The following is an 18,636-nucleotide window of genomic DNA, read 5'->3' on the forward strand; positions in this document are numbered from 1 at the left end:
GGCACTAAAGCATTTAAAAATGTGAGTGACTTAAGGGAACTATTTTTCAATGGTGCAAGCTTGATTTTTTTTTTTTTTTTTTTTTTTTAAATTGGGAAATATATGCCAGGGATACATGTCTTGGGTCCTAATAAACAGTACAGTCAAGATGGCAGCTCCTTGTTTGATTATTTTTTCATATTTAAGGCCCATTGAAGCACTTTTACTGATGTTTCTTCAAAAATAAATGCAGTATTTAGACCATCTCATGCTATATTGCAGTCAAGTCATTATCCTAACTCAAGTTAAGTAAAAATAGCAGCTAGTGGAAGTCACAAGAAATTGTTGACACCACATATTTAACTTGCAGTTCACATTATTGAATTCTTTAAAATTAAACATTGTACCCTAGCTACGTTCCTGACAGTGGCCTGTGATGCTGCAGTCTTACTGGCTGGCATTGTGTTATCCATTAGAATTCTCTTCATAATGGCATGGTATGAATGTTCCAATACACTGAAATATTAAGTGGCTAAGGTTATTACCTGCTGATATGAAGCTATCCTATAAGCTGTAATAAAAAATAAATAAGCACATGTATTTTAATGCAGTAGAGTGAACACAGCTGCTGTGGAAAATGGATTGCTTACAGTTTAGGCTGGAGGACCCAACAACCTCCCAAGACCTTTTGAATTTAATTTATTTTGAGACTAGCATGATCAGGTTGGTTAGCCACTGCCTATTCTTGTCCGTTATTTCTTGTGACTAAGTCTGTCTGGCAAACAAGGACACCTAGCCAGTATGACTGAATGAAGGGGACCATGTTTTTGTGGTATGAATAAAACCTAGTTGCCCTAGGTTCTCAGAACTCGGCAATAGGTAGAAATGGGGTGCTGTCCAGACAGGAGGAGGAAAAGGATATTAAGTGATCAGAGGAAAACAAAACAAACTTCAAAATAAACAAACCCTGAGGCAATCTCTGACTTCATAGCAATATTTACTAATAATATTTTTAGGATACTGAACTAAGGTCTATGCAATGGAGAAATAGGAGTGAACAAAGCATTAGAAATGAGCTAAACCAAAACCAAAAAATGAAGCTAGTTCACTTCTTGTTGCTTGTTTTAAATGCTCCGTGGGATGTTGGACTGTTCACAAACCATGGGAAAGAGCTGTTCTCCTTGGCTGTATCAAAGAACCAGCAGTGAACACAGGCTGTCTGCAGCATTTCCTCAGCTGTGAATAGCAAGCATGCGTTCTGGTCTATTGTGATTTTTGTTGGGCTGCTTTAGTAGGACTTGCTGTAGATGATACAGCCCAGTTTCAGTTAGCAGTGCACACAGATCTCTTGTTAAAGATTTGCTGTTTTAAAGAAAAATATCTATTACAGAAAGAGACCATTGATCAGGTAGGTGGGATAGAAATTCTGATATTCATTTGTTTTCTGTGCTCATTTGTCACTTAAAAAAATAGAATAACAAATTACCATGTTAGGGAAGAAAACCAGCAGTGTAGAAGTTACGATAAACAGTAGATAAAACTCTCCTTGCTCCTGGGCTCGGAGAAATAATGTTTTCTTGTTTTGAAGCTTAGATTTCACCAGTCCTCATTGTGTCAGAAGGCCCGGAAGGCAGTATAATTGGAAACAAAGCTTTGCCTGAATTGAGACTAATATGAGAGACCTAAAGCTGTTAATTTGGTTAAGAAATATGTTTAAAAATGGTAGCTTATATAATCAGATTTAATAGTTGAATTTTAAAACAAAACTATGAATTATTGTATTTCAGTGGAAGGCCTTAGGGGTAGATATGGATATTAGTGTCTCTTTGTTGAAGGATAGTGTGTGGGTGAACAGATTTATTCATATGCACATCAGATTGAAATAGGTCTTCTCAGAATAAAACTGTCCATTTTGATATTTTTTGGATGTATTTTTATAGATGTCTTATATTGTTCCTTTACATAGACAAATGTCTGCATCAATGAAATGCTTTTTCCTTCACTACCGTAGTTATTTTATCAAGGAATTTAAATTAATTTTAAAATAAAACATAAATTACATGCTAGAAATAATAGAACCTGACTAACTTTTTTCTAGTCCGTATTATATTAAGCATGCTTGTTAGGTTTTTAGCTAACCTATAGATTGGAAAGTCACTGTTTGTAACCTAGCTTCTAAAAACTAGATGTATATTTGCATACTCAGATGGTGATTCTCTCTTTTCAAGTACTTCTTACAACAGATGAAGAACTGTACTATGCCAGCTATTTTTTCCTCATCCTCAAGTCTCAATTGCAATAGTGTGTGCATTAACAAATACCTATATAATTTCACTGGCATATTCTTTCAGTCTTTGCAGTGGTAAATCTTCGCTCTAGAGGCAGGGATGTGTGCTGCTTTTTGACTTTTGCTTGTCGGTTATTTCACGTGATGAAATTGTCTTGTTCTGGATTCTTTATGGAAGCTAAAATTGTATGCAAGGGTTTCAAGAACATTATTGTTGCAAAATCAAGTGCTCCAGAATTTTTATGTTCTGAGAAGGTGTGAATGGTGCTCAGTGAATAAAAGATCACCTTACGTGGTGAATAATTTGGCTTCACAGTGGAAGTAACTATTAAATAGTTTTGTATTAATAGTTTGGCAACCACGTATCATGAACAAAGGGTCCAGCGGAAGAAGAGTGAAGATACTTAATTAGAGTGTATCATAAAGGACATGCAAAACCAGGCAAATTTAGTGGGCTTGGTTTTGATGCTATTCCAAACGCTTAACTTACCGACCTTGAAGATTTAAGGAAAGCATCTTTTGCTTACTTCTGGTAAGTCTCTAGAAAATTTGGCTTGAGTGAGAAAAAGACAGCTGAGAAGCTGATTTGGCTTCCTTGATACCTGACTTCCTTTCCCTGAAGGCATCTACTGTGGAGAGTTTCTGCAATGCTAATGTATCCAAAGGTGGCTTGTTGGCTTGGAATGCAAGACTTCTTAGGAATGGGCTTTGATTTAAGCTCACAAGTTTTGCCGTGATACTTTACTTCCTTCTATGTCTTTTGACAGATGAGATGACAGCGTGTGTTGATACTATCCATCCTGGCCCAGTTAGGCTAAAATTAGATCTTTAATCAAGTCAACTTGGTAAAGTCCCATTTAAGTTACAGATTAAAAAAAACCATAAAACACATTTGTTTGAGTATGGTGGTAGATGTGTGACCTCCAAAGCATAAAAATTATATACTTACGGTTTCTTTAATGTTTGTGTGTGGAAATATCTTCAAAAACCTTATCACCTCCTTTATATTGAGTTTTCTGTAATGGGAAATATTCCCATTCAGGAAACTGTAATGCAAGTATCCTTATATCCGCAAACCTCCTCCCCCAAATTTTACAATTACCTCATCTCCATTTTCTCCTTTGCTAATTTTTGAAATAGAGTATCTTTTCCTTGCCAAACAAAGCAGCAATACTGCCTTTAACTCTTTTGAAATTTGGCATCAACTTATATCTTCTGAAATACAAATGTTAGGGAAACATGTTGCAATACATCTGTTCAAGACAACCTGTGTAACAATTCCTGTAAGGTCTCCATATCCATGCAGGTTATTCTTAACAGTTCTCTTTACATTGCTTTCCCATAGTTTTTGTTTTTTTTTTTTTTTCTACTGGATGTCTGCCCTACAGCAATACGCTGGTGCCTGATGACCATCAATCAGACAGTTCCCATTCCTATTTTATTGTGGTATCACTGTGACTCGTATGCCACTGACAGTTAAAATATGCTGTATTTGACTGAGCTATATATGTTAACGATGGTTGTGGCAAGGATGTAAAATTACTCTGAATGTAGTTAGAACAAGCTCAAGTCTAGTTGCACGGCAAGGTGGAATCGGTTAATAAACACGGTATGTTTTAATCTATTGCCTTTGTGATAATGGTAGTATTGGTTGCTTCAATAGTATTGGCTAGGGGTTTATGCAGCCTTTGGCTGGATCTGATCAAGGGTAGGTTAAGATATGTTAAGATTAGCAAAGATGAAGTCTATTTGGCCTGCATGAAAAACATTTTTTCTCATCTTGTCGTCACTGAGTTTTTGCCATGCTAATAGTTCCTTCATGCTTGATACCAGCTGTTGGCTCAGGGTGATTTTTAGCAGGAGTTTAAGATGGTTTCATTTCATACCAAAAAATAAATAAAATAAAACACTAAAATCAAGAGGATAGTTTATTCACCATGACAGAATCTATTTGGCAAGTCTTTGTGTTTCTTTGCTAGGGAAATGGTGCTCTTGACATTTTTAAACCATTTTTCTCTATTTCTAATTAACCAGTACCACATTGTCCTAACTAATTTATCCCATTTCCTTCTTGTCCAGCCTTTGGTGCTTGCCCTTGATTCTAGGCATCGTTTTTCTCATCTGCAATCAGCCTAAATATATCATTCTTACCCTTTGCTTTACAGTGCTAATGATGGTTTGTCACAGCTTCCTTGCTTGTAAGTTGTTGCAGAGAAGTTACTTGACTTTTTGATAAGTATTGAAGCCAATAGACTCTAGAAAACAAGACAGATTTGAACTAGAAGTATGTGAATTTTTTTTTCCCCAAAGACTTTCTGCAAGTAAGATGCAATTTTCCATAGAATTGGAATGAATTGTATCTGGTATCCTGAGAGACTGTTAAAATCGCAATGCAAAGATGAGTCCCTGCTCTGGTTTCTTGATCACCTTGAGGAGATGACAAGATAAGTAATATCATCAATTACTACACAGTCCAAGAAAGTTTGATTACTTTGAGGTTTTTAATTTACTTTTTTCCAGCACAGTTGAGGTGCATACTTAGTGAATAATAAATCACTAGAGTGAATTAGCCTGTTAAGACAGATGTTTGGTTTTGGTGATGATGGACGACTTGAAGGCTGCACTCAGCAAGAATGGGGACAACTTCTCCTAGTGTCTTCTCATCTGCAGAAGAAGTAGTCCTCCTGCTGAAACATTTCAGTAGCTGAGGTTGACTCTTTGCTGCTTTATCATCTATAAAGGTTTAAAGGTTTTATCTGTCTACTGAAAATAATTACATAAATGTTCTTTTTTTGGCTTTAGTGGAGAACTTTATTCCCTTAGGATACTGAGGGATGTTCTTTTCTCCTATGTGTTAGGCATTGTAATGGAAACAAATTTTGAGCAGAAGATCTAAGTGTTCTTTTCTTTATTGTTTATGCCAGTTTTTAGTAGCTTGTGGTTTCATAAGTTTGCCCGTATAGAAGCTTTTAGAATGAAAGACACAGAGAAAACACTTTTGAAAACTTAGATTTTCCCACAGCAACCTCTCTTTTTGAGGTTATCTTTAAGACCATAATTTTCTTTTTTGAGAAATAAGATAATACTCTACCCAAGTAAAACTCCTTTTTTATTAGCTTGCATTTTGCTTTGCTTAACAAAATACCCATTGGAGACACTGAACAGATACAAACCTTCCCAGATGGTACTCAAGATCGTTTGGTTTTCAGCTTTCTTACTTCTGTAATGATTACATTTTCATGTTTAGCTGAAGAACAGCATTAATATTAAACTGTTTTTTTAATTAATTAAATTACACTTATAATATAAAAATGGGCAAAGACTGTTCCTCCTTAACTTCGAGTACGTTTAAAATGTTGGCATTTAAAAGAGTGAATGTTTCCAAAATAGGTAAGGAAAAAGATTACACGGTATCAATAGTTACCGAATGTCTTTCAGTCCCTTTGAATTTCTGAAGTCATCAGCTCTGAGAAGTATTTTTAATGTTCCTTTTTTTTTTTTCCTTAGCAGTTGCCAAAAGATGAGAAAGTATATGTGTTTGGAAATCCCTTTTTCTTTTTTTTGTCTAGTTTTATGTGATTGTTTCTTTACTTTAGCTGTAGTACTATTTTATCTGTATAAAGGCTTTGCAAGACTTAATGTAAACATCGAATTAGTTGTTGTCCATAGATACCAGATTTAAAGTTTATTTTCTTTTTGTGAATATTCTAAGGAATGTGCCTTTAGAATTACAGCTCCTGAATTTGTACTTTCTGAAAAGACAGCTGACTCAGCATATAATGTGCTTAGCACTAATAACGCAAGAACACCTTTCAAGGGTCAGATTGAAGGTTCATCTGATCCTGCATCCTGTTTTGAGAGTGGCCTCGTGGGTACTGAAGAAAAACTATAAAAGCAAAACTAATCTAGAGTGGTATTTACTGTACTGTATCATTCCAGAGTTTGGGTTTGTGGCTGGCAGAGAGGATATCTGCACTCTCTGACCCTTGATGGGTATTTCTTCCATGATTTGTATGGCACTGGTCTTTCATAGTGTGTTGCACACTGAATAAAATAAATATAATAAAGCAACAATTCAAGAATGCCAAGTCAGGCACTCCAGCATAAGAAATGCTAGAAGCAACAAAACTACACAAATCACTTCATGCCTTTGACTAAATTTAAGGGATCTGCAAAAACCATCCTTTGTAGGTGTTTATATGGTGTGATCAAGACTTTTTTTTGTCTTCCTGACAAATGAGGAAGATTCTTGTTAGAGACCAAACAGACATTCTTTCCACATATCGGAGGATTCTCATAGCTCTTTTTGGAATCCTTTCCTTTTGTAGCATCTGTTTTGAAGAGAAGAGCAGAGCTGTGTGTTATTCTGTACTCTGAATCGGCGAGACTAGTATTGGCAGCAATATTATCTCTGTCTTCCTGTCTGATACAAGCCTTGGGTAGATAAAATAGAGTATTTTCATCCTTCTTTCCAACAGTGCTCTGAGAGCTTGGGTTCTCTTGATGAATAATTAGCTGCCTTGGAACTGTGTTCATCAATTTTTGCCATAAAATGCAAAGTCCTATAAGAATCAGTGGCTTTCCACAGTTTCACTGCTTGTTCAAGCAGTGGCAGTGTCTGACATGCACCCACTTTGTGGAAATACCATCTGGAATTTGGAGGGGTTAAAATACATAGAGCTTTCTTAGAAGGTGCACTTGGTCTATGCAAGCAAGTCATTCCCAACCTTATTTATTATATAAAGGGCTCAAATATTCATGGGATGTTTGGTTAGCAGTGACTTACATCCTCCTATGCTGTTGGTAAAGATAATAAATTGCCTTAAACCAAGCATATGGATTGCTTTAGAACTCTTTTTTAGAAAAATTCTACAAGCTGGTATTTCTACATTAAACATTTTAGGTCTACTAATTAAATAGATTAAAATCAAGTTAGTATAGTTTTTGTACAGTGTCTCTTCCTTGCCCACAACCCTAAAGTAGTATTTTTTGGGACAAAGTCCAAATGTCTTACCATTTCTTTTGGTCTTCTTACTAAACCATATAAACCCAGTAAATTTACATAGTGTTGGCATGTGGCAGAAACCCTCCTCTTGTATAAATCTGATTTCCATGTAAAATTCCAAAATCTAGAATGTAAGGATTAAAATCTCAAGATGAAAACATTCATTAAACATTTTAAAATTATCTTTAAAAGCCAGTCCCCAAGCCCATCATGTATAGCATTGGGCAAAAAAAAAAAAAGGCATCCAAGAGCATTTTGTTTTGATTTTCCAAATTCATCAAATAAAAGCAGAGAGCTGTAATAAAAGCTGTCAGACTGTTTTAACTGCAGATTTTGTTGCTACTTGCATTGCTTACTATGCTGTGACAGATAGTGTTTATAGTTTTCAAACAGTTTTGCAGTACTCTTTTTGCCAAGTGGTAACTGTTTCTGCTTGGAGAAATGTGGGCTCCCTATATTCCATCTGAAATGATTTTTATCAGTTAATGGTATGATTCTTGCTTGGTGTGCCTGAGAACATCCTTCTGCGCTCTCTGTCCTCCAACTTAAAAGCTCTCTTAAGCCAGGGAGTCTTGACTCTAATACTTCCTTAAATAGCACTTATATCCCCTTTTCTATGCACAAAGACTGAACCGGTGTTTTCTTCTGTCACTGCTGAGCTTTTATTGGGAAGATATGTGGCCTACCCTGGCACAGTCTTGTTCTCTGTGGTCTCTGACCCAAAGGCAAACCAATAACATCTCCCACCCTTCTGCTGACAGTTTATACCTTTTGTATAATATCCTTTCCCTGATGGTTCTCTTGATGGGGAAGAGTGAATGCAATTGGAGTAAAGACCCAACAGGAGAATGTATGATGGACTAACAGAAGCTGAAGACTTATGAAATGGCAACAGACTGAGTGGAATAAAGACAGAGGAAACGGTTAACTTTCCTTACAGAAAACGGAAAGGACAAACCAGATATACTTAAGATGGATGAAAAGTTTTTACCAGCACAGAGAAAAAAAAAAAACCAAATATGACTGGAGTAGGAACCAAACCAAAGGCCTGTTAAGGTAGTAAATAATTTGACATAAATTGACACTTGAAAAATAATACAATGAGAATTTTCTGTTTTAAATAAATTGCTGTGACTACAAGTACTCAATTTATGTTTAGGCTCACAACCTGCTGCTGCCTAGGGACTTCCCTGTGAGTAGCTCTTGGCAGTTTAGAGCTGCTCTACATAGTAACTTACCACACTCTTATTTTGCTTTGTCCCACACACTCCTCTCATTAGCTGGTTGTGAGTTGGATTCTGTCCAATTTTGGCATATTGCTGAAATTTAGCTGGATTGTTGTTTTTTATGTAGTGGAGGACTCTATCAATATTTTCCTATCAATCTGTACTGTAAATGTAAATGAAGTAATAAGATATGTGTTACAGTAGATATGGACTTAGATAATGCAGATAAGCTAACTCATCATTACTACTTTTTCAGTAGCACTTAAACCCATTGTCTTATTTGGTTACTAATGCTGTTGGGTATTTTTTTTTTTTGTCCATGAATGTCCTCCAGTTGCTAAATTTCCCAAAAGTAGGAACTGACATTTTCTTTCATAAAAAGAAAGTGAACAAGAGGATGCTTTATTCTTAAAGTAGAAGAATTTTTATTTCTTTGCCAACCATGTATCTTGAGTAAACTCAGCTACATTTGATACAGCTGTTAAATGCATTGAAGAGTGAATACTAGATATGATCTTATGGGATCAGTCTGATTGTATTTTTTCTTTTGCACCTAAAAACTGCTTCTATAAATGAAAGAACTCCTGGTTTTATGCTTTTCTTTCAGTGATGCCTCTGTGACCTGTTAGAAAAGTAGCCTTTATTGAACATGAAAGTAGGAGTTGTTGTTTGGGATCAAGGCGCTTACCTTTCCTAGCCTTTACACTTGCAGGATGTGCAAAGGAGAATCAGTTGTTACCAGGTGTTAAGACTTGCCTATTGGTGAAGGATGAATGCAGGTACCTAGATCTTCTAGTATTGTAAGCTTTGGTCAAGTGCTGTTTGATTACTACAGAAATATTTCTAACCTAGGGAAGAACAGATCCACTGGTCTGAATCTATGTCTTAGTCCCAGATGTTCAGGGCTCTGGGTGTAGTTTTGAAATCAGCTCAAGCAGAGATACGGCAAGTCACTTAACTGGTTTGTCTTTTCTTTTCCCTTTGTAAAGTGAGGATTTTTATCTGCTCTTTGGGCTGCTTATAAGGAAGCAAATGCAAATTCTCATTGGTTATTGAAAACATCAACAAAAAATGTATTTTTTTGCATGTTTGCTTGAGGTCTCATTTTTGTGTGGTGGTTTCCGTTTTTTTTTTTTTCCCCATGATCAGATACAAAGAAGGTGGTGAAGCTTTGTTAGTATTGCTTCCCTCAGAAGAAAAGGGCATGGTGGAACAGCTGGCCCAGAGGAAAGTACCTGTCAGTGAAATCAAGTAAGTGACTAATGGCTTGTCTGTTATTCAGCCTTCTTTGTACAGGAATCGTGTGATGAATCTATGACAATCCTGATGGAGTAAAGTGCTTGAATTGCCTGGAGCTGGACAAACAAGGGAAACAGTTTGATTTTGATAGTGTTGTAGAAGCAAAAGACCTTGAGAGGTTACCTATTCCATCCCCTTTCCCAAAGGCAGGATCAGCTGCACAAATCATTCTTATCAGATGCTTGTCTAACTTGCCAATGAATATCTTCACAATTTCCCAAAGTGATCTCATCTATATACTCAGCAGTTCCTGCCATTAAGGTTTTTTCTTCAAGTGCCTGATAAGCCGTGTAACTAATTTAAGTGAAATATTCTGTGCCAAGAATATATGGAAAATTACGTATTCTCTTACTCTTTGCACTACTTTTTATGTAATTGAACATTATCGTGCTATCTCTCTCTCTTCTTCTGCAGATTAAACAATTACAATTTCTTTAATCTGTCATTGTATGTTCTTACACATTTGTCATTCTTGTTTCTCTTACCTGTCTTTTGTTTAGTTCTAGACTGTTTCTCCAATTTGTCATGATCTTTCTGAATCAGTTAGTTGAAGAACAGGAAATAAAAGATGTGGCTAAATGGTCATTTTACATACCAGAGACAGTATTGTGATGGAGACCTGTAGATTTCTATGCTATCTGTACAAAAGAGAACTGACTTTGAAAGAGTTGCAGGAGCATATAATGATACCATGTAAAAATAAGAAAGCACTTATTTCCAATTTCTATTAAATGTGGAGTAATGGAGATGTAGGAAAGACAAAAACCCTAACTGTAAAAATAATAGAAAAAAACCACAGCACTACAAAGCATTGGTGGTAGTTTCTTAATTAGCAGCTATAGGTAGGAAGGAGCTCATTGTTCTTTGCGCCTGTCAGTCTAATGCTAAATCAAAAGAGGAAACAGAATGTAAAGAAAATCTGGCTTGCTTTCAATTCTTCTTCCAGAAAACGTGGAATGAGCCTGACTCCTACTTACGTAGTTCAGGTTACACTATGCCAAAAATTGTAGAGTGGAACTAGAAGAAATCTAGAGAAGGATGACAAGGTAGAAAATTAAGTTTCTGTACAAGTGGCTATGAGCAAGGCTAGGACTTTTTTACTTTGAAAAGCTGTGGTTTGAATGTGAAGATACGGATATCTAAGCAAAGAAGATAATTACCTGTATGCAGAAAGTGTTTGTGGAATAATCGTTTTTGAGAAGAAATCAAAGTAGAGTGAAACTTACTGTTACCGCATTGCTTAAACCATCAGGTTTGCTCAAAATTAACTATACTGTATTCTTTGAATTCTAATATAACGAAGGATGGTAAGAAATTGCCACTGCTTATACTGTTATCTGGTTTTTTTACACTTCCCAAATATGTTTACGCCAAAACTTGGGTTAAGGAATAATGTGAACACATACTTTGGGACTTGTCATTATTAAAATCTACTAAATGAGAATTGTTTTCACTTCATTAGCTTTTTCTATTGTAAAATCAATAATAGGATGTGTTAAAGTAAGTCAGGATAGCCTGGTCAATTGCAATTTGATATGATGGTGACTTCTAACAAACTTCTTATTTTGCTTTTACACATGAAAAGGAAGGCTTGTGTGATCAGCTATACTGAAGGGGAAAGAAGCAAGAGCTTGGAATGAAAACCACAAATTCTGTCAGTTCCTACTGAATCTTACTCTTTTATGAGTGCTCCAGTGTTCAGCTTCACTAGGCTGATTTTTCTGTTTGGTTTCCCTGAGGATTGCCATTTTGATACCATAGTTGGATGTCATCACTCCAAGTGTGCCACACCTGGACACAAGTTGTAATTTCTGCAGAGAATAGAAACATGTATATAGCATTTCCCAGATTTAAGGTTTAGTTTTATTTTTTTTTAAGTACTTTTGATGTATGTGATACGCCATTTCAGAGGCACTTGTGAATTGCACTTGAGAATGCTGCTTCTATGTAACAAACTGAGTGCACAGCAGCCAGTGAAGTGAATACACCTTTTCTGGTCAAACATGGCTATCGATTCTGTGTAGAACATGTGTGAACTTCCAGCATAAGACAACTTTTGCTAAAACACTGAAAATAAGGACTGGAATGGAATCAAACAACTAGCAAAAGTGTAATTGTGCTTAAAGCTTTCTTTTGCCATTGCTGTTTAAAAAACCCACACAGCAACAGCAAAAAAAAAAAACCAACCCCCCAAAAAAACCGCCAACTGAACGTGGACAATACCAGTAAGTAAACTGAATTAAAGTCTGGTATTTTCTTTTCCTTTAAGCATCATAGTGCTTTAAAAGGAGCTATTGTATAACCGCCACAGTGTAAGCAAATTGTCTCTTTTTCCAAACTTCATCTTTTTCCTTCTTAAAATGATAGTTATTCAAATAATTTATCTTATTTTGACATTTACTAAATAAATGCCTGATCTTATGGATATTATAAATATTTTGCCTTTCTTTGATAGCTACGCTTTTAACTTCTTGAGTAATGCAGTTAACTGTTTGAACAGCTTATCATAGAACATGGTAAAAAAGCCTCTTTAACCTGTATTTATTCATGCAAATCTAAATCATTATTTTTGTACCAGAATAACAATGCAATTTTAATATGGCAAATATCTTGTTTACCCCCCCCAGTAGATGTGCCTTCTATTTATAATCCAAGTTAGATGTGTCTCTGGAGATACAGCCATGGATGTATCTCTTAACACATTCTTGCTGATCTGATGTTATATCAATGCAAAACTCTGCTATTTTTTTTTTTTTAAACACCACCCCAAAAATTCATTCTTTTACCAAGCCACTAGGGCATATGTATAATATACAAGCAAATGCAGGGCTTTTGATTGATAATATATTTTAACAGCCTGCCCCGAGATCCAGTTTCTCAGTCTGCAAAATATACCTTCTTAGTATTTGTAACATCGTAATGAAGGGGAATGCTTTTACTTAGACTTGTCTACCTGGTCTTGTTAATGGTTTAGCATCGTACTTCTAAGATGCTAACTAAAATCCTTAAAAAAAATTCTTGTAATTACTTGTGGATTGCAAACCATTTTAATCCTAAAAGTTTTTAAATACAAATTTTCTTAGGTTGTTTACTTCTAGCCAGTTTCCCAGTTAATACAACCCTGGTGTGTTTTGTCAGTTGATAAATTGTTGACGTTCCATCAACCCATGGATCATGTTCCAGGTCTTCTGTTGAAGTGTTCTGGTGTTGTTTGTGCATATCTACCTAATTATAGATTCTCAAGAATTGATTTAACTTGTGAGTTAGAAGGTAATAAGCATTGCTCGCTGCCAACAGAGTTTAACTCTTCAAACTTCTGAAATTCTTTATGAAAGCTTTTTGTTTCCAAAACATCACTGTCAATTAAAGTGTTTGTTTTGCTGTTCTTGTTAACCTGTTATCTTGCACAGGGATTGCAAGAACCGGTTTTCTGTTACTTTCCTTGGTTTGTGTTTTCTGACTTACAAACAGCTCTTAACATTTCTTTATTTCATTTAGACAGAGCTTTTAAATAATTTGAAAGGAGAGAGGGGAATAACTTTTTTGTTTTCCTGAATACCTATTCAGAAGGTTAGGGCTTGGGCTGTTTTCTTAATTTTCCATTTTAAATCTAAGCTCCCTGTAGAGCCTATTAGTATACCATACCTTTCTAATCAGCACAAGTTGCCAATTTACAGGTAGTGCTTTTGACAATACATTTTTTTTTTCATTGTTCAAACAGAGCAAGAGAAAGTGCAAAATACGCAGTAATAAGTATTGTATTTTAGAGCATTCAAATATGGGAAAAAGCTACTCTGAAAGTTTTAAATATCATGTACGTATTTGTAAGGAGTCTATAATTTCAAAGTTTTAGATACAAGCTGTAAACTGAAATTGGTTTTGATAATACCTTGAGACTACTTCATCACATCCAATTTTCTTGAGTAGCAAGATAAGAGCTGCTTCCTAAGGGGTTATTTTAACAAATTTTGTGTCTAGAAAATTTTACCAAAGGAAGTGCAAGTATGTAGATACCCACAATGTAATATTGCTTTCTTTAATATTATGACAAAAATGTGGTTCTTGAAGAAAAAAACAACAACAGCAAACACCTTTTTTTCTGACAGTGGAGAATACTTGAATATGTGTTGCATATGGCAGTAATATTCATACTAGGGAATCTATTAAAACTTGCTGCCTCCCAATTACCATCATTACTGTAGGACAGTCCATTGGTGTCGCTAACCAGCATGGTTACGCACCTGTGTGTCATCTGCTGGTGTGAGGCTGGCACCTCTGAGCAGCCCTCCTTAGGTTCCAGCTCCTCCTCCTCTCTCCAGCCTTCCAGGTTGCCCAGTGTAACCATGGGGAGCCACGTTCCAGGCTGAGAGCACAGAGCAAAACCTGCTGCTGCTGCTTGGAAGCTGGGTGGAATACGGAAACTCTTTTGCTACATCATGGCAGCATGGTGGTCTTGGTGGTTGTTGAGCTTTTTTGTTTAAAGTCTGCTTCGGAGAAGAAGGGGAATAAGAGAGTATCTAGTTAAAGCAGTGCTTGTATCCTGGTGTTAAAAACAGGGGAAATGAGAGGAAAGCAGAGTACATATTGACAAAGAAATCTGGAGAGCGTTGTCTGATCAGTTCATAAGACCAAGCAAGCTGAGTTCATATTTATATCATGGCACAGTCAAGTGTGGTCATTTATGCAACTGCTAGGCAAAACAACAGTGTCAAAAAGTTACACTGCTCCTTAAATGCAAGATTTGTACTCGCACACTAAGGAAAGAAAGAAACAGCCTACTTAAAATGACAGACAATGCCATAAAACCCCCTTTTAGTCTTTGCATTGTTGGTTCTAAGTTACTGGTTCTTAGCTGTTTAGGCAACCTTATAAATTACAATAGTTCATTTAAGTGTTTAGTCTTTATGTTTGTCTCTTCAAATAGTCACATGTATATAATTATTGTAAAGAGTTGTATTTTTTCAGAAAGAAATAATATGCAAACTCATTAAAACCAAAAACCAGTTTAACAATGACTAGCTTTCTTATTTTTGGAATCCCAGCATGAGATGAAGACAACAGTGGGTGGCTGTCATGATACAGCATTGGAGAGGAGAGAATCCAGTTTTATGACTCTTTTTTTAATATGCAGTCTTGCAAATGTACTCATTAACAAACGCATAACCTCAAAATGTGCTCGGGTCACCATATTCTTGATTGGCGTTGCTTAGATTTACACCACATTATCTTGCCATGCTTTTAACTGTAAAGTATCTTGTGTTGTGTTTTCTGTCTTTTTTTTCAAACCCTTTTCTTGCAAAGTTCAACCAAATTACTCAAGCTAAAATTTGTGGCGTCAACAAAATGTTGTTACATCTTGTCTAAGATTATTGTCCATTATGCTTGGAGCCCCAGTGAAGTGTTGTCCCCTGTAAATAATGGATCATATTCCTACAATAATCAAGTAATAGAAAATAATGAGTAATAGAGGGCCTAGGTGAGAATTGGAACTTGGTATGCATTCTGAGTTTGACAGTGACAACAGTGAGTAGTTGACAGTCCCAACCTCTCCTTGAGTACAGCTCCAAGGCCAATTTTGCATTTACTTAAAAGATTTAATGTAGACAGTGTTTCACCGGCTTATGAGAACGTGCAACTGCTGGATGCTTTGCTGACATCAAATATGACACCTGCTCTTTCTTTCCTATTCTTAAAGCCTGCTAATGCTGCTGTGAAGGATAATCAAACTGATTAGTCATGCTTTGCTTCTGGCTAAGCTATGTTGGCCATTAGGTGTTTGCTTATTTTCTTTAGGTGCTTACAAATTGTTTTTTTTTGGTATCGAGAAAAAAGTTAAATGATTAACTTTTCTTTTTTTGCCCCCCCTTTGAAGATGAGCGCTATGTTTACCTGCCCTGCCCCATAGATTTTTATCCATCTCAGATGAGTTCTTAAGAACAGATACAACTATGACTCAAAAGTGGTCTGACTTTCCCTCTAGTTGTTATGGCCAAATTTCTTTTGACCCAGCTGATTTATCGAAGTACCTGTTATCCTGTGACTTACGATGCTGGTGTGAGCTTGGACCGTACTGTAGCGGTTGTGAGCTGTCTGACTACAGCTGCCACTTTGAGTGAAAATGGGGGAAAAAAGACACTGGCTAATTTAAGTGCCTTGAGGTCATCTCTTAATAGCTTTCCCATAACTTAAAAGCAATCCAGCAATTCTCTGGGCTGCCTTACTACTGGTGTTCATATTACTATTTTTTTCTTTTTTTGTTATTCATGCTATCTCTTCTTTTCTTCTTGTATCTCATTTTGTGCTTGTATTTCTTATTTTATTCCAGTGTATTTGTGCTGTTTTTATACTTGTCTTCAGTTCTAGTTTAAGCTTTCTTATTGAGTTTCAGGTCATTGTAAATATGTTGATTTCATCTAGCTAGGCTCTTTACTCTTCTTCCTGTCTTTCCTCTGCAGTGCAGTTAGTATACTTTGTGTTTGTACCTTCTAATACAATTCAGGATTAAGCAAACCACTGCTTTTATTTTGCTATTCTACCATTTTTCCTTTATTAGGATCATAAATATTTTCATTGTCACCTTCTCAATCTTGTTTTATAGAATAAAATCTAGAAGAGCCTTTATTTACTTTTTCTATCTTTGGTATCTTCTGTGCATTCCATCCTGCATTGCATTTCAAACACTTGTTGGTCAGCTTGTGTCCCACTGAATTCTTCATGCCTCTTCTTTTCTCTCTTATGTCTTTACACTTTCAGAGTAAATTATTTGCTGGCTTGAAACTGGAACTCAGTTTTTTGATCTTTCACTAAAACAGTAGCTAAATAGTTCTTGTGTGCACTACAGTATTCCACTGGCTGTATCTGACAGAGATAAGAAATTGAAATGGTTAGGGAATAAAGCTTGGTAATACCCTCCAACCCCTTGCTTAATTGCTGCTTTCATATTTAGTAAGAATAATTGATGATCATAATGGCTTATGTTACAAAAAATGACTGTAAAATGTTTTTTAGTCAGTCGTGTTTTCTAGACTGACAGTGCTATGTGAAGAAGCATGATTTTAATTTTTTTTTTTTCCCCCCTTGACTTCCTTCAGCAAAGGCTATTTTTTGTTGTACAGTGTGGGATGACATGGCACACAGCAGCAAGAACCAGATTAAGAAATCTGGTAGTTGTGCATCTCTCTTGACCTCTACTTGAGGGGTACCCTCCTACCATGTTTGGTAGGTTGTATGACACATTTGGTTGGCACTAGCAGATCAAAACCAGAAGTAGATAAGAAAAGATCTGGGCAAATAAACCTGGAATATTGTAGGTATCACTGGAATAATTGTAAAAATCCAGAGTCTTGCATAACTTTTTACTAGGTTTAATGTCATTTTCTGTAATACAGTCACTAGTTTTTATTCACTGATCAATATCTTGAGGAGCTCTTAAATCTGTTTACTCTCAATGTCCTTTATTTTTGCTCATCTGGCTGTAAGAAAGAAGTACTTACATTTCAGTATTCCCAGGGCAATGAATCTTATTTAAACTTTCAAAAATGCTGAGAATTTCTTTATGAAGACTGCTACCTCAGTATAAAGTAGCATTACAATTCATTATGCTGCTTCTATATTTTTTTTCTCAGCATTTTTATAAATTCAAGAAGTTCTCTACTACTGATTTTGGCTTTGCTTTGGAAGAAGTTTCACCGCCACCAGAAAACTGTCTCTGGATAAAAAGTCTGAGCTCCCATTTGTCTTTTCTGTATTATTTATTTGAGGATTGTATGCTTCATCCGTAATACGGTTCCTTTCTGAGCCTGTTCAGAGTGGTAATAGCTTTATGCATATGAAAGCAATGCAAAAGACATGAAGATACTCCTGAGAACTTAATAGGTGCTTATTTTTGCATGTTCTAATAATTAAAGGTAACTTTATTCTTTTCCTTTTTTTTTAATTAGAATTAATCCTGAAAAACTTACAGACATCCAAAAGAGGATGCAAGCTTTCTTAGCTCAAGATCAGGAGTTAAAAGACAAAGCTCAAAGGGTAAGTCATCTGCTGCACTATAGTTCTTGAGGCAAGCTAGTCAAATAGAACTGCCGTTGGAATAACTGACCTTCTGATATGTGCCCTCGCAACAGTGTTTGGAACTGCTAAATTGTTCTGATTTTTAAGCTTTAAAACATGGCATCAGTAGAAACAAGAGTCGTGTGTTAGCACTTGGTGGTAAGTATGCCTGTTATAGCCTGTGTGAGTTGACTGTGCCAAAGTTAAGGCATAGGTGAGGACATATTTATTTTAGAGTCTTGGCTATGCAAGTAAGTTTTGATTTAGTAGTTACTGCTTCTCAGCTGTTTGAGGGTTTTTTACTGTTTTGTTTGAGTCTTTCCCAGCTTCTGAGTCCTGAACTTGGGGAGGAGTAACCCCATACACCAGTACGGGCTGGGACCAAATGGCTGGAAAGCAACTTTGCAGAAAAAAGCCTGGAGCAACAGGTTGTCCTAGGGGACAACAGGCTGAACAGGAGCCAACAATGTGCCTTTGCAGCAAAGACCACCAACCGCGTTCTGGGTGGCATTAGGCAGAGCGCTGCTGGCAGGTTAAGGGAGGTGATCCTTCCCTTCCCCTCTACTCAGCCCTGGTGAGACACATGTGGAGCACAAAGCTTGATCCTGGGCTTCCAATACAAGACAGACATGGACATACTGGAGCCAAGACCAATGAAGAACCATAAAGATGATTGAGCACTTGGAGTATCTCCTGTATTAAGAGAGAAGTATAAATTAGATGGAGCCAGAGTCTTCTGAGTATTGCCCAGTAACAGGAGAGGAGGCGATGGGCACAAATTTATATACAAA

The 18,636-nt window shown here is 36.3% G+C and overlaps 1 protein-coding gene across 1 annotated transcript in view; it reads left to right on the forward strand.

Moving 5' to 3' along the window:
- The window catches only part of DDX10 (DEAD-box helicase 10), a 201,208-nt gene that overhangs the window by 24,824 nt on the left and 157,748 nt on the right, over nt 1-18,636 (forward strand). The window contains exons 10-11 of the mRNA XM_059818823.1: nt 9,647-9,748; nt 17,737-17,824. Of these exons, the coding sequence (XP_059674806.1) occupies nt 9,647-9,748; nt 17,737-17,824 (190 nt within the window). The remainder of the gene's footprint in view (nt 1-9,646; nt 9,749-17,736; nt 17,825-18,636) is intronic.

This window comes from Gavia stellata, chromosome 1 (assembly GCF_030936135.1).
Source record: "Gavia stellata isolate bGavSte3 chromosome 1, bGavSte3.hap2, whole genome shotgun sequence".
NCBI classification, from domain to species: Eukaryota; Metazoa; Chordata; class Aves; order Gaviiformes; family Gaviidae; genus Gavia; species Gavia stellata.